Genomic DNA, 15409 nt, shown 5'->3' on the forward strand with positions numbered 1-15409 from the left:
GGGGAAAAGATCTATCTGGTTTCAAGATTAAACTTGATGGGTTTAGGAAGGGGATGGTTTGATGAAATAACATGATCTTGCTATCTAATTGACCATTCATTATCAGTGGGACTAGGTCAATGGAGGGATGACAGGAGTTACTATAGGGAACTTTCTGGGTGTCTGGCTGGTGATTCTTGCCCACATGCTCAGGGTTTAGCTGATCGCCATATTTGGGGTTGGGAAGGAATTTTCCTCCAGGGTAGATTGGCAGAGGCCCTGGAGGTTTTTCGCCTTCCTCTGTAGCATGGGGCACGGATCACAGCTAGAGGATTCTCTGCATCTTGGGGTCTTCAAAGTATTTGAAGGCTTCAATATCTGAGATATAGGTGAGAGGATTATTCTGGGAGGGGTGGGTGAGATTCTGTGGCCTGCCCTGTGCAGGGGGTCAGACTAGATGATCATAATGGTCCCTTCTGACCTTAAAGTCTATGAGTCTGTGAGTGGGACAGCATCTCAGAAAACCCTACAGAAGAGAGACACAATTACTGCCCCAGCCCTCAGCCTCCCACCCCACAAGTGGGAAGGTGTGGGGGGATGAATCTTACCCCCCCCGGATTCCTAAAGGAATCTGGCTGGCTGGTCCCCTTCGACAGGGAGCGAGGGGAAAGTGCAGCTTGCTGCACTCCTCACTCCAGCTGGGGAGCACAGGGGACAGATGAACTTGGACCTGCTCCAGCTGGGAGACGCATGCCCCTCCCCCATCTGTGCCCGCTGCAGCTGCTGTGGTAAGAGGGCTGGGGCATCCTCTCTCCCCAGGGTAGCCTGCATCCTGAGCCAGGATTCAAAGGAAGAAAAGGAAAGAGGGAAGTACCCAAGTAGTGCTGAGCAACTCCTCCAGTGCCTGCACAGAGGACAAAGACGTGTTGGACCTCTCAGCTCTGGGAGGGGAGAGGGTCTGGTGGGTTACAGCAGGGGGCAGATACATTCGGGCTCTATATAAGAACATAAGTAAGGTCAGATTGGGTCAGACCAAAGGTCCGTCTAGCCCAGGATCCTGTCTGCCCACAGTGGCCACTGCCAGGTGCTTCAGAAGGCGTGAACAGAAGGAATCGTGAAGTGATCTTCCTGTCATCATTCCTGCCTTCTGGCAGAGGTGAGTGACAGCAGCCCTGCCCATCCTGGCTAGCAGCCATTCATAGACCTAACCTTGAACTTACTTCATTTGTATTGACAACCTGTTGTAGTTTGGGCCTTTCCACGTCTCCTGGCAAAGAGTTCCACAGGTTAGCTGTGAAGGAATAATGTCATAGAACCCCAGAGCTGGAGGAGACCTTAAGAGCCATCGCGTCCAGCCCCCTGCCCAAAGCAGGACCCACCCCAACTCCATCATCCCAGCCGGGGCTGTGTCCAGCCATCCCGCAGGGAACCCAGCCCAGCGCTTCCCCACCCTCCTAGGGAATCATTTTTCCTAATCTCCAACCTGGACCTCCCCACTGCAACTTGAGCCCATTGTGCCTCCTCCTGCTGCCGGCCTCTCTGGACCCCCCGCAGGGAGCTGCAGGCTGCTCTCAACCCCCCCTCGCTCTGCTCTCCTGCAGACTGAACAGACCCAAGTCCCTCAGCCTCTCCTCGCAGGTCACGTGCTCCAGGACCCCTAAACATTTTGGTCGCCCCCCGCTGGCCCCTCCAAAGCGTCCACACCCCGTGTGCAGGTGGGCGTGGCCTCCCCCGCGCGCACAGGGGCTCCCTAACTCATGGGCGCGGGGTGCAGGCAGGACCCAGCCCCGCCCCTCGAGCCCAGCCCCGCCCACTCCCAGCCCGATACAGCCCGGCCACGTGGCGAGCCGGGACGATCGTCATACCCCCGCGCCTGCGCACCGACCGCCCTAGCGGTGCCGGGCGGGCAGGCAGGCACTCCGCGGGTCACGTGGTGAAACCTCAAGTCAGGTGCTATCACGTGAGGGCGCCGCGCGTCACATGACCCGTCAGTCGGCGATGGGGCCGGCGGGCTGCTTCCTGCTGGCGCTGGCGGCCTGGGGGGGCGCGGCCGGGCGGGAGCCGGTGAGAGACCGCTGGGGGGAGGGGCAGCCCCGCGGGGAGTTGGGGGGGGCGCTGGGGGGGGGCAGCCCGGCGGGGAGCTGGGGGGGGGCGCCGGGGGGAGGGGCATCCCGGCGGGGAGTTGGGGGGGGGCGCTGGGGGGAGGGGCGGCCCGGCGGGGAGTTGGGGGGGGGCGCTGGGGGGAGGGGCGGCCCGGCGGGGAGTTGGGGGGAGGCGCTGGGGGGAGGGGCGGCCCGGCGGGGAGTTGGGGGGGGGCGCTGGGGGGAGGGGCGGCCCGGCGGGGAGTTGGGGGGGGGCGCCGGGGGGAGCGGCGGCCCGGCGGGGAGTTGGGGGGGGGCGCCGGGGGGAGCGGCATCCCGGCGGGGAGTTGGGGGGGGGGCGCTGGGGGGAGCGGCATCCCGGCGGGGAGTTGGGGGGGGCGCTGGGGGGAGCGGCATCCCGGCGGGGAGTTGGGGGGGGCGCTGGGGGGAGCGGCGGCCCGGCGGGGAGTTGGGGGGGGGGCGCTGGGGGGAGCGGCGGCCCGGCGGGGAGTTGGGGGGGGGCCTCTGGGGGGAGGGGCATCCCGGCGGGGAGTTGGGGGGGGCGCCGGGGGGAGGGGCATCCCGGCGGGGAGTTGGGGGGGGGCGCTGGGGGGAGCGGCGGCCCGGCGGGGAGTTGGGGGGGGCCGCTGGGGGGAGGGGCATCCCGGCGGGGAGTTGGGGGGGGCGCCGGGGGGAGGGGCATCCCGGCGGGGAGTTGGGGGGGGGGGGCGCTGGGGGGAGCGGCGGCCCGGCGGGGAGTTGGGGGGGGCGCTGGGGGGAGCGGCATCCCGGCGGGGAGTTGGGGGGGGGCGCCGGGGGGAGGGGCATCCCGGCGGGGAGTTGGGGGGGGGGCGCCGGGGGGAGGGGCATCCCGGCGGGGAGTTGGGGGGGGGCGCTGGGGGGAGCGGCGGCCCGGCGGGGAGTTGGGGGGGGGCCGCTGGGGGGAGGGGCATCCCGGCGGGGAGTTGGGGGGGGGCCGCTGGGGGGAGGGGCATCCCGGCGGGGAGTTGGGGGGGGCGCTGGGGGGAGCGGCATCCCGGCGGGGAGTTGGGGGGGGGCGCTGGGGGGAGCGGCATCCCGGCGGGGAGTTGGGGGGGGGCGCTGGGGGGAGCGGCATCCCGGCGGGGAGTTGGGGGGGGCGCTGGGGGGAGGGGCGGCCCGGCGGGGAGTTGGGGAGGGCGCTGGGGGGAGGGGCATCCCGGCGGGGAGTTGGGGGGGGCGCCGGGGGGAGGGGCATCCCGGCGGGGAGTTGGGGGGGGCGCCGGGGGGAGGGGCATCCCGGCGGGGAGTTGGGGGGGGCGCCGGGGGGAGGGGCATCCCGGCGGGGAGTTGGGGGGGGGGCGCTGGGGGGAGCGGCGGCCCGGCGGGGAGTTGGGGGGGGGCGCTGGGGGGAGCGGCGGCCCGGCGGGGAGTTGGGGGGGGGCGCTGGGGGGAGCGGCGGCCCGGCGGGGAGTTGGGGGGGGCGCTGGGGGGAGCGGCGGCCCGGCGGGGAGTTGGGGGGGGTGCTGGGGGGAGGGGCGGCCCGGCGGGGAGTTGGGGGGGGTGCTGGGGGGGGGGTGCTGGGGGGAGGGGCGGCCCGGCGGGGAGTTGGGGGGGGTGCTGGGGGGAGGGGCGGCCCGGCGGGGAGTTGGGGGGGGTGCTGGGGGGAGGGGCGGCCCGGCGGGGAGTTGGGGGGGGTGCTGGGGGGAGGGGCGGCCCGGCGGGGAGTTGGGGGGGTGCTGGGGGGAGGGGCGGCCCGGCGGGGAGTTGGGGGGTGCTGGGGGGAGGGGCGGCCCGGCGGGGAGTTGGGGGGGCGCTGGGGGGAGCGGCGGCCTGGCGGGGAATTGGGGGGGCGCTGGGGGGAGCGGCGGCCTGGCGGGGAGTTGGGGGGGCGCTGGGGGGAGGGGCGGCCCGGCGGGGAGTTGGGGGGCGCTGGGGGAGGGGCGGCCCGGCGGGGAGTTGGGGCTCCCTTTCACCGCGCTCCCCCCCCCAGGTGTGCAGCTGCTGCCCGGGCCCGGTGCGCGCCGGCTCCAGCGTGGCCGGGTTCTGCGCGGCGCGGTCCGACCTGGTGCTTTGGGGGCGCTGCTGCTTCCGCGGGGACACAGAGCGGGGCCTCATCGTGGGGTGAGTGCGGGCGCGGCCGGGGCAGGGCAATGTGCTGCCTCGCTGGCCCTGACGGGGGGGGGCTCCGAGCTGGTGCAGGAGGGCGCCTCGCCCCTCCCCTGGGCTGTGCGTGAGGGGCAGGGAGCAGCCCCCGGGAGCGGGGCGGTTGGGCAGAGCCCTGGAATCTGCTCTGGCCCGAGTGTGGGGCGGCAAATCCCCCCGTGAGCCAGCCCTGCAGGAGCTCAGCCCAGACCCTGGGGGCCTGCCTCCCGTAAGGCTGTGGGGACAGGCACTGGGGGTGTCTGGCGAAGGGAGGAAGTAGGATGGGGGGCAGGGAGTATATGGAGTCACATGCTGGGTGGTGAGGGGGTTAGCATGAGGGGGTGCAGGAAGGGATGGAGGAGTTTGCAGGGTGGGGGAGGGGATAGCAGTGAGTGGGGGGTGAGCATGGAATTGGGGGTGGGAGTTGTGGGTTGGTGGGTCAGGGCTGCATTGGGGCTTGTTAATCCTCCGCCTCCCAGGGCCTCAGACAGCTTTGTCCTCCCCAGGCTGGATCTGAGCAATTGCTCCTTGTCTGCGCCCTGTGCTGGGTTCCAGGCTGCCAGCACCACGGCTGTCATGTGAGTGGGGCCTGGAGTTCTCCCTGCCTGCTCCTCTTCCTCTGGGCTGTAAGCCACACACCTCCCGGGGGCAGGGAGGGGGGGCGTGCTGCTCCGCCTGTGGGCCTTCCACCTCCTGCCCCCACCCTCCCCCGTGGGCCGCTGGAGCGTAGTGAGCGGGGCTTGGCTCCCCGGAGCCTGTTCTGCCACTGGCCCCTCGCTTGGCTGGGGAGCGGCCACGCTCCCGTCCCCCAGCCAAGCCCCTGGAATAGCTCTGGCCTCCCCTGCCCGGCTGGATGCTTGGGCCTCCCTGCGCCTTCCTGTGGGAGCTGTGCCTGGGGGGGCGTAGGGGGGGATTATGCTTCCTCACCCTCTGCCACTATAGCATGCCCCTGCAGCAGCACCCCCCAGCCTCAGCGTCAGGTCCACTGACTGGGGGAGGCACAGGGGGCAGCTGCCTCGGGGCTGGAGATTCGAAAGGGCTCCCGCATGGCTTGCTCCGGCTGGGGGAGACAACACCCCTGCCCTGCTCCTTCCGCCTCAGGCCCTGCTCTTTGTGGGGGTGCGGAGCCAGGCACCCCCACACGCCTTGCCCAGGGCCCTGGCAATTCTGTCGGTCTCCTGAGGGCAGTGGACTACTGGGGGGAACCTCTGTGGAATGGGGGGTGGCTGGGGCATCTGCTTGCCCAGCCCTTGTCACAGCTGCACCCCTGAGCCCAGAGGGACCCATTGTGCTGGGACAGGCCCAGGCAGGGCGGAGCCTGGCCCAAGGGGTCGGGAGCAGCATCCTGGAGCCTGGCGATGGGGGGAGGGGATGTGCTGGTGCCAGGCGGGGGAAGGGCGCTGGGCAGGCCCTGGTGCAGTGGGGGTCGGGGGGTTAATACCACCAGGTCTGTCTGTTTGCAGCGACCTGACGGAGAATCCGCTGCAGGAGAGCATCCCCAACACCACCTTCCGGGGCTTCACCAGGCTGCAGAGCATGTGAGTGCTGGGCCGGCCTGCAGCCGGGCTGCCCTGCTTCAGGGGAGGGGGAGGACGGCCCAGTGGGGACACTGGGGCGACCCTGCATGTGAGGGGCAGATCTCTCCCCTGGACACCTGAGGTTCCTTGTGGGACTTGCCTCCTGGGGGTTGAGGGGCTCTCCAGTGTGGGGCAGCATGTGAGCCCTTGGCTGGCCCTGCCCAGCTCTGACTCCCTCTTGGCCAGATCCCTGCCGCTGCCCCTGGAGTGCCCTGGAGGGAGCATGGCCTGGGACACCGTCACCATCCGCGGGGACAGCCGGATCTGCCAGGGTCAGAGGAACCCCTGCAACGGCTCGGGGGAGCTCGGTACGGTACGGAGGGGTTGGGAAGATGCTGGGGGGAGGGGCTCTGTGATGACCCCTGCCCCAGGCTGAGAAGAGCCCATGGCAGCGACACTGGGAGGCACAGGGGTAGGATCCCGGGCAGGTGTCCCTCCATCTCCCCTCCCACTATGTGCAACACAACATGCAAGGGAAAGCCATGCTGCCCTGGCTCCTGCTGACCCTCCTGGGCTCCTGCTGCCCTAGTTCTAGTGTCACCCCAGCCACCACCCTGGGGCTTCCATCATACCCACTCCCCCCACCTTCCAGCCTGGGCCTGGGGCTGCTGCGGCAACCCAGCGCTGCCTCCCCGATGGGCCTGTTCTCCCTCCTAGGCAGGCTGCTGGGCAGGCAGGAGCAGGGTCCCCCCGGCTGTCCGACACTGCAGCTAGAGGGCCTCAGCCCAGCCCCACTTCCAATCCTGACTCATGTCTGGTCCTACCAGCCTGTCTGTGCCCAGAGAGCTCCCTGTGCGCCCCGGACGGGCCCGGCCTCTTCCAGTGCCTGTGCGCCGGCAGCTCCCACGGCTACAAGTGTCTGCGCGAGGTGAGCCGGGTGCTTGGCCATGGGGCGGGGTAGGGGCTGGGCTCAGCACAGGCCTCTGGCTCTCCCTGAGGTCATCCTCACAGCCGGGGGCTCAGGCCTCTCCTGCCTGCCTGGGGAACACTGGCCGTGGCGGCTGCTTCTGGCTGGTGTGCCAGGATCCAAGTGAGCATGGCGCAAGCTACAGTGCAAGGCTGTGGTACCTCCTTTCTGGGGTGCCTCCCAGGCCTGGGGAAGCAGTGCTGGGCTGCAGGGGGTGGCTGCAGGCTCCCTGGAGCCGAAGGGTGGGGTCAGACTCACAGACATCCCCTGCTTCTCACCTGCTGGCTTCACTTTGCAGGGCGCCTTCCCCATGCTGCTCTTCTATGGGACCCTGGGGGCTGTGACCACCAGCCTGGCCCTGCTGGCCTGGGGCACCCAGCGCCGGAAAGCCAAGTCCTCCTGACCTCTCCTGGACTGTGGGGAGAAGGGTGCAGCCTGGAGACTGGATGGGGGCCCTTTCCTAGGGCTTGCCCAGCTACTGAACTCACTGTGCTGCCATGGCCCAGCTCCCTGGGCACCACTGCCAAGGGGCTCCGAGAGACGGGGGGGTAGCGCCCTGGAACAGTCTGGCTGCCTGCGTCCCATTATTCTCCACCAGCAGGGGAGACCCAACTCCCCAGCCCTAGGCCTTGCCTGGCCCCACTCCAGGGTCCACCACAAGGCAAGTCCTGCAGCGAGCTCTGGGGGGCTACACATCACACCCCACATGGAGCCTCTGCCTGGGGCCAGCTCCCTGCGTGCACATCTCATGGCTGCTGGCCTGCAAGGTCCCTGGTGCACTGGAGGCTTCCAGCTCTGACCCCCTGTTCCCCAAGTTATGAGCCTGGGGCTACACCCCTGCCTGGGCACAGGCTCTGGCAGGGGCCTGTCAGTGGGCTGGACCCCTGGGTCTCACTCTTCCCCTGGGGTGAGCGATGAGACTGGGCCTCTCTCCTGCCAGCCCTGTGCTTCTCTCCCCCTCCATGAGCTCCAGGCAAAGAGCCCAGCTGGGACAGAACCCAAGGGAGACTTGTACCATCGTGGGGAGCAGTACTCCCTTCTCTTCCCCTCCGCCCGTGGGCACCAGCCAGCGCAGGCAGGTTTATCTGTGGCATGGCCCAGGCAGCCCCAGGGCACTGAGGATTAGAGGCCGTCCACACTGTAGGGAACCCCAGTTCTGGGGCGCATCTACCTCCCTTCCTTCAGCAGCTCCCTCTGAGAGATCTGGGCCTAACTCCTAGCCCCATCTTTGTTCTCAGCAGCCTTGCTGCGGGGTAGGACAATCCCCGGTTGCTGGAGCTCAGCTAGGTCAACTTCAGCCACTTCCTCGGTCATTTCATCTGCCCGGGCCTGGCGGCTAAGTGGTAGGACACTAGGCGGCTGGAACTGTCACTCAGGGAGGTGAAGACTCCTTGGCCCAGAACGTCTAGGGTGGGGCCAGCACTAGGGCAGGGGGTTAGTTGCCCATCACCAAGTGAAAAATCCCCTTTCTTTTTGACCCCAGAAAGAAGGCACTTGGACTTCTGCATAGGGGCCACCCCCAAGCGTTTTCACCACATGAGAGCTTGGGGGAAAAAAGGAGAATGACACGCTCAGCTAGCTGACCTCTGTCTCAGGCAGGTGCACACAGACCTCCTGTTACCTTCCAGGGCCCAAGAATCAAATCATGACCTTAGAAAAGGTGATTTTATTAACGAAATAGAAAGGTAGCTGTGGTGAAGCAGACTTGGCTGCTAGGTGTTTGAGCAACTGAGAAAAGAGCAATTTATAAACAGAGAAATGTGGAGCTGGCCCGGGGACATTGAACCAAATAAAGAAAATAACCTGATTGTGTCTAAATAGACATTCCGTGTCTACTCCCATCTCTGCTTCTAGGTCCAGTCTGTTTCCATGCCCCATATTCTTTGTAGGCATGGTAGCTCTGCCTGATCAATTCATCTTGTTCCCCTAGCTCTTGGAAACTCACACAATGAAAACAGCAGGCGCGTATCTCTTCCAATTCAGATCTCAATACCTCCTTCCCCTGGTTCTCTGGGCTCCTGCTAATACCCCCTAGTACCTGAGTTTAACCCTTTAGTCACTGAATGCTGGACAGCAACCCTCCTAGCCATCACAGCACCAGAGTGCCTGCCTATGGAGCTGGAAAGCCTCCGTGTGCCATGGAAGTGCTGCGGGGGCCCAGCGAGCCACAGGGAGCCCCACTGATGCCCATTGTACCTGGAGTGATGCCACCAGGTGCTACCTGTTGTCCAGGAAGCAGGACAAAGACAGGAGGAGCTTGGGGGGGATCTGGCTGCTGGGAGTGGAGCAGTTTGGCCCCCTCACTCCAAGCTGGGCTGTTCCTGTGCTGAGAAGTCTGCTCTGGGCTGTGTCCTTGTGAACTAATAAACCTTCTGCACTCCCTGCCAGCTGAGAGTCCCCTCTGGCTGCAAGTGGGGGTGCAGGGCCTGGAGACTCCCCCACCCTGGTAACAAAAGTCAGGCCACAGAGCTAGGCCAGACGGGCTTCATCGGCATGGCTGGGAGCAATGGTAGGCCTGGGGTTGCCATGTGTTAAGCTGTTCCCCACTCTGGAGAGCACTCCCAAAACCTTGCCTCTATGGGCTCTGGTACAAAAACTCCCCCCCACAAAATCCTAATATGCAGATCTTTGGGGACACTGCTACCACCCAAGTAATCCCAAGAAAATCAGGGAAGAGATCATGTGGGAATTCCCCTTCCTAATGTGAAACTCCCCCCTGCCCAATCTCTGTTTTGCTTGGAGTTGGGAAAAACGGAATCCGCAGGCAACTATAGACTCTGCCCTTGTAACTAGGCACTGTGTCCTAAGGAGACAACAATTAACCAATACCGGTTAATAAGAAACCCCTCAATCTTTTATTATCAAAACAAAACTAGTCTTGCAAGCATAGTAGATGGGCTGGATGGAAAGAGTCACAGTTTGCTATGGATATTCAGGGAAAGTCCCTGGGCTGTAATCCTTAGTTACAAAAAATAAAAACAATTAGCCAGCTCAGACATGATTTCCAAACCCCCAAAGAGGGAAAACAATAAGCCCTGATGGACTAGCTAAACTTTTCCCTGCTTACACATTTCAAGAAGTCTGTTCTTGGAGAGAGAAGCGACTCCCATCTCCCTTAATAGCTCAGAGAAACTGCTCTGATCGCAAACAAAGAAGAGAGAGAGAACCCCTCTTTTCCAGTTTGAAATTTCTACCTGCGGTGTTATTGACTGACTGCCTGGTAGCTTGGTCCCTTAGTCACCAGGTGCTGATCAGCACTCCGGGTTATGACACTGGTTGAGAATGGGACACTGCCCCGAGCTGAGAGAAGGCTGGTGGCACCTTTGAGCATCCTGAGCCAGGCGGAGAGCCTACCTCTGGTTCTGTGTCATGGCACAGAACAAGGGTTTGCTGCCTGTGCCTGACTAGCACCGGAGGGGAGGGCTGGCCTTAGATTCAGGTGATGGCTCTGCCCAGTGTGAGCTAGGGTCAGTTCCTGTTGGACTCTCAGTGCCTGCAATTGCCAGTGGTACTGTGAGGGCATGGCATGGCCCTGCCTCAGAGAGCTGTGAGGCTCAGTGCAGTGGAGAAGGGAGGATAGGGGTCTGGTGAACTTGCTCAGCTGGGCAGCCCCATCGAACACCTGTAGGTGAGTTCACGCAGTGGGGGAAGCCCCAGCATCCCGCTCTCCTGCACCAATGATTTTCATTATTGAGCTGGGACCAGTTTCCAGGGGAGAGACTGTAGAAGCCTCTGTCATGCTCTCCCGCCATTCATTTGGCAGAGCACTTATTAGAGAGGAGCAGATCCTGGGTCAAATTCTTGTCAGCTGGGGGGTGGGACTTGAACCTGGGTCTTCTCCATTCCCCACATCTGCAAGTCCCTTTTCTAGCCCTGGCCTTCACCCATCAGTTTGCAGGGAGCCAGGCACCAGCCTCAGGCCTTGAGAGTCACTAGGTTACGCCTAACCATGGTCATTGGTGTGGGGGCACTGCCAATGGACATTGTTCTGCTGCTGCCCAGATCCAAAGGCAGCCCTGTCACCCGCAGCAGTGCAGAGGGAAGGGAGGCAAGACCATCCCATGGCCCCCCTCCCTTCTGCACTGCTCCTGATGGTGGTGCTGCCTCTGAGCTGGGTGCTCAGACAGTGGCGGCAGGTCTCCAGACACCCAGCTCAGAAGGCAAAGGAAAATCTGAGATGTGTTTTAATACTTCCAAAATTTGCCCAGGGGAAGATCTGAGGACCAAAGAAGAGGTCATGTCAGGGAAAGCCCAGACAGCCAGTGACCCTATTCACAACCCCCTACACTGGTCCTGCAACCCCCTTTTGGGTTGGGGGCCCCAGGTGGAGAAAGGCTGCTCTTGGAGATTCCCCCATGACCCTGAGGTCCAACACAGCCGAAGGTTTCTGGCAGACCATTTCCCATAACTTCCACTGCCGAGCTCATAGATTGGGCCCTACCAAATTCACCTGCCTCCCCATCTATTCCACGGTCAGAAGTTTTCAAATTGCTTCCTTCCACAGTTTCAGATGTTGACATGGGAAATTTCACCATGTTCTAGCCACGTGAGTTCTGACCCAAAATGGGACCATGTGGAGATTGGGGGGTTTGCACAATTGTTGTGGGGAGGGTTCCCAGGAATGCCACCTTCCCTTCAGTGCTGCCTCCAGGGCAGGGCTACAGTGGGTTCCACCCTCATTTCTATCCTGCCTCTCAGGGGCACTCCAGTCTCCCTACCACGAGCAGCTATGCAACTCCCATCCCTGCCTAGCCTGTGAATTTGGTAGGGCCCTAGTCTTAGATTCTCAGAGACCTTTTCCCCGCCATGGTCTGCACTACTGGGAGTCTCCCTTGGGGCGGTCTGGCCTCCTTATCCACACTAAAGGGAGGTCATCATAGAATCATAGAACTGGAAGAGACCTCAGAAGGTCATCAAGTCCAGCCCCCTGCTCTAGGCAGGACCAATCCCAACTAAATCAACCCGGCCAGAGCTTTGTCAAGCCGAGACTTAAACACCTCTAGGGATGGAGACTCCACTACTTCCCTAGGGAACCCATTCCAGTGCTTCCCCACCCTCCTAGTGAAATAGTTTTTCCTAATATCCAACCTGGACCTCTCCCACCACAACTTGAGACCATTGCTCCTTGTTCTGCCATCTGTCACTACTGAGAACAGCCTCTGTCCATCCTCTTTGGAACCTCCCTTCAGGAAGTTGAAGGCTGCTATCAAATCCCCCCTCACTCTTCGCTTCTGCAGACTAAACAGACCCAACTCCCTCAGCCTCTCCTCATAAGTCATATGCTCCAGCCCCCTAATCATTTTGGTTGCCCTCCGCTGGACCCTCTCCAATGTGTCCACATCCTTTTTGTAGTAGGGGGCCCAGAACTGGACACAATACTCCAGATACGGCCTCACCAAAGCCGAATAAAGGGGAATGATGACATCTCTGGATCTGCTGGCAATGCTCCTCTTGATGCACCCTAATATGCCATTAGCCTTCTTGGCTACAAGGGCACACTGTCGACTCATATCCAGCTTCTCATCCACTGTAACCCCCAGGTCCTTTTCTGCAGAACTACTACTTAACCGGTTGGTCCCCAGCCTGTAACAATGCTTGGGATTCTTCCGTCCCAAGTGCAGGACTCTACACTTGTCCTTGTTGAACCTCATCAGATTTCTTGTGGCCCAATCCTCCAATTTGTCTAAGTCATTCTGTACCCTATCTCTGCCCTTAAGCGTATCTACCTCTCCCCCCAGCTTAGTGTCATCGGCAAACTTGCTGAGGGTGCAATCCATCCCCTCATCCAGGTCATTAATAAAGATATTGAACAAAACCGGTCCTAGAACATCAATTCATTGTATTGGCTATTTCTTTTCACACCAGCATAATGGATTAAAGGCGCTGTGTGATGGACCGGGCTAGGTCCGGGGACCGCTGAGAGCATCCACTCAGGGCGGATTGCTCAAATCCAGGGCTCCTTATAGCCCCAGACTGGCTACCTTTCCCAAATAGGCCACACACTAGTCACACTGAGCGCTTCAGCTGCCTACCAGGCCAGTCAGAAGCCTCACAACCAAAACTCCTCAGCTACGTCTACACTGGCATGATTTTCCGGAAATGCTTAAAACGGAACAGTTTTCCATTATAAGTATTTCCGGAAAAAGTGTGTCTACATTGGCAGGATGCTTTTCCGGAAAAACACTTTTTCTGGAAAAGCGTCCATGCCAATGTAGACGCGCTTTTCCGCAAAAAAGCCCTGATCGTAATTTTCGTGATCGGGGCTTTTTTGCGGAAAACACTATTGTGCTGTCTACACTGTCCCTTTTCTGGAACAGTTTTCCGGAAAAAGGACTTTTGCCCAAACGGGAGCAACATAGTTTTTCTGGAAAAGCAGCTGATTTCTTACAGTAAATCATCAGTGCTTTTCTGGAAATTCAAGGGGCCAGTGTAGACAGCTGGCAAGTTATTCTGGAAAAGCGGCTGATTTTCCGGAATAAGTGGCCAGTGTAGACACAGCCCTCAGGTATCCCAGCTCTCCCTGTGTCACAATCAGCCCCAGGCCTGCACACAAGTGAGGGGTTGTAGAGCCCAATCTCACCTATCCCAAATGGGTTCTTCCAATCCCAAAGAACCAGCCACAAATTCCCAGTCAATTTAGATCTTACCCGCAAGGTGTCACTGAGCCAATCCTTCAGAATCTAAAATCTAAAGGTTTATTAATAAAAGAAAGAAAAAACTGAGAGTGAGGTTAAGGAGAATACATGACATGCATCGAATCTCCCAGTTCTCGATGCAGGATCTGAGCAAAGATGTTACAAACTGCTGGCTTAAAAGTCTCTGATGCACATCCGATGTCAGGACGGGGCAGCAATCCTTCCTGGCTCTCTGTTCCTCGCAAGGCTGCATCTAGGATCAGTAGTGGAATTGAAGACAAGATGGTGTCCACCTTATGACACTTTATATCCATTCCTGGTACCTTCCAAGCTGGAGCGGGTCACATGGCTAAGTGACCTAGCCCTGTGTACTCTGCTAGCAACCATTAGCTACTGACTGGTCTACAGGTTTCCAGGTGCAGCTGGCTAATGTCTCGTAGGCGGTGGCTGAGATGTGTCTGAGGAGGGAGCTGAATGAGGAGAGGGCAGGGGCACTGTGGACAGGCTGGGGAAAGTGAGCTGAGTGGAAGGGGCAGTGTGGAGAAATGGGTGTTAGAGAACTGGCCCGATGGAGGATGGAGTTTGCCGTTCTTCACAGCAGAGGGGCAGGGCCATGCAATGAGACAAGAGCGCACAGGCAGGGAGAGAAGAGTGTAAATGGTTCCGAGTTCCCCTTCGCATTCTCTTACAGAGCTGGGGCACTGGTGTCAGGGAGTTTTGTTTCTGACCGGTTTAATTGTACTGCCTAGTTAAGTGTCATGTGATGGCGGCGTCTGGGTCAGTAACTGAACAACCACGGGGGGGGGGGTGACCCTTGGCCCAGGGATCCATGCTGGATCTCCTCAGGTGCTGGCCACCCACAGACCGGTCGGAACCGGATTTTCCCGCCAAGCGGCCGTGAAGGTTCCGTCCCCTCAGGGCTGCGCCGCCCACAGACCGGTCGGAACCGGATTTTCCCGCCAAGCGGCTGTGAAGGTTCCGTCCCCTCAGGGCTGCGCCGCCCACAGACCGGTCGGAACCGGATTTTCCCGCCAAGCGGCTGCGAAGGTTCCGTCCCCTCAGGGCTGCGCCGCCTCCGCCTCGGGGCCGTGTGCCCTAGTGGCAGCAGGCGGGTCCCTCTGCTCTGCCCCCGGCAGTGAGGGGCAGCAGGGGATTTACCATCCCCCCCCCACACGTAGCCTGCCCGTATTGACACCAGCCTGCGACTCCCCTTCACCCCCCAGTGCAGGACAGGACATTGTGGGACTCCCCAGTGCTAAATCAGCCTGAGGGGAGCAGGTCCTGGGCAGATATAGGGCAGGGCGAGCGGGGCAGCCGCCCTGGGCCCCATGCTTCAAGAAGCTCAGCTCATGCACTGTGGTGCCACCGCACATGCGCCGTGGCAAAGGGGGGCCCCATGAAATTGGGCTGCCCTGGGCCCTGCAAAATGGTCATCTGCCCCTGCCTGGGCGCCTCCCCCAGCGCCACGGCCAGTCCTCAGGAGAGAAAGGGCCCTGCACTTAGGGGCCATTAGGTTAAAACAACTAACCCAGCAGGTATCTACACCTCTAGGCTCATCTGCTGGGGTTTCCATTACCTTGGGATCTGGGATGAGCATCCCAAGATTGGGCTCTTGCGGATCAGTCTCTGTCCCATTGTTTTCGTTCTGTTTGCCCCATGCGTGCCAGGCTGCTGGCTGCGAGGGAGCGGGTGGGGCTGGTGAGCTGTCTGCTGGTGGGCACATTAGCCAGGTGGGACCCGTTGGTAGAGGAAGTGTGTGTCCGTGGGGGTTGGTCCCTTCCAGAAGGGTGGCTTTGTAAATTTGGCCTTGGGTGGTTCTGCGCACGTGCCGTGGGACCTGTGGGGCCTCATGTTGCTGCAGATCTTGGGAAAGGTTTGGGGAAGGTTTGCTTGAGGCGTGTTAGCACCCACTGGAGAACTGCAACTCTGCCCCTTGGTGGGGATGGTGTCCTGGGTCTGGAGGCCTGTGAGGGGAATCCTCAGAGCTGCCAGATGCTTTCAGCCTAGCTTGCAAAAGCCCAGTTGTGTCCCCCACACTGTCACATCACCCCTACGGGCCTGATTCTGCTCCATAGCTAAGTGAGGAGGCCAAACTCCTGCCCTGCT

At 61.6% G+C, this 15409-nt stretch overlaps 1 protein-coding gene across 1 annotated transcript; it reads left to right on the plus strand.

The window, feature by feature from the left end:
- Positions 1–1891: 1891 nt before the first annotated feature.
- Positions 1892–12483, plus strand: ATRAID (all-trans retinoic acid induced differentiation factor). The gene is made up of 7 exons (XM_075914494.1): positions 1892–2043; positions 4033–4163; positions 4691–4762; positions 5648–5722; positions 5948–6069; positions 6529–6629; positions 6967–12483. Exons 1-7 carry the CDS (start codon positions 1960–1962, stop codon positions 7069–7071), a joined length of 690 nt encoding a protein of 229 aa, XP_075770609.1. The 5' UTR covers positions 1892–1959; the 3' UTR covers positions 7072–12483.
- Positions 12484–15409: the final 2926 nt, after the last annotated feature.

This window comes from Pelodiscus sinensis, unplaced genomic scaffold, assembly GCF_049634645.1.
Source record: "Pelodiscus sinensis isolate JC-2024 unplaced genomic scaffold, ASM4963464v1 ctg111, whole genome shotgun sequence".
NCBI classification, from domain to species: domain Eukaryota; kingdom Metazoa; phylum Chordata; order Testudines; family Trionychidae; genus Pelodiscus; species Pelodiscus sinensis.

Bases quoted from the DNA above. Each gene is read 5' to 3' on its own strand.
- ATRAID (XM_075914494.1), top strand. From the start codon at position 1,960: ATGACCCGTCAGTCGGCGATGGGGCCGGCGGGCTGCTTCCTGCTGGCG. The intron at 5,723-5,947 runs GTGAGTGCTGGG...CCTCTTGGCCAG, and splicing joins TTCACCAGGCTGCAGAGCAT to ATCCCTGCCGCTGCCCCTGG. The intron at 6,630-6,966 runs GTGAGCCGGGTG...TTCACTTTGCAG, and splicing joins GCTACAAGTGTCTGCGCGAG to GGCGCCTTCCCCATGCTGCT.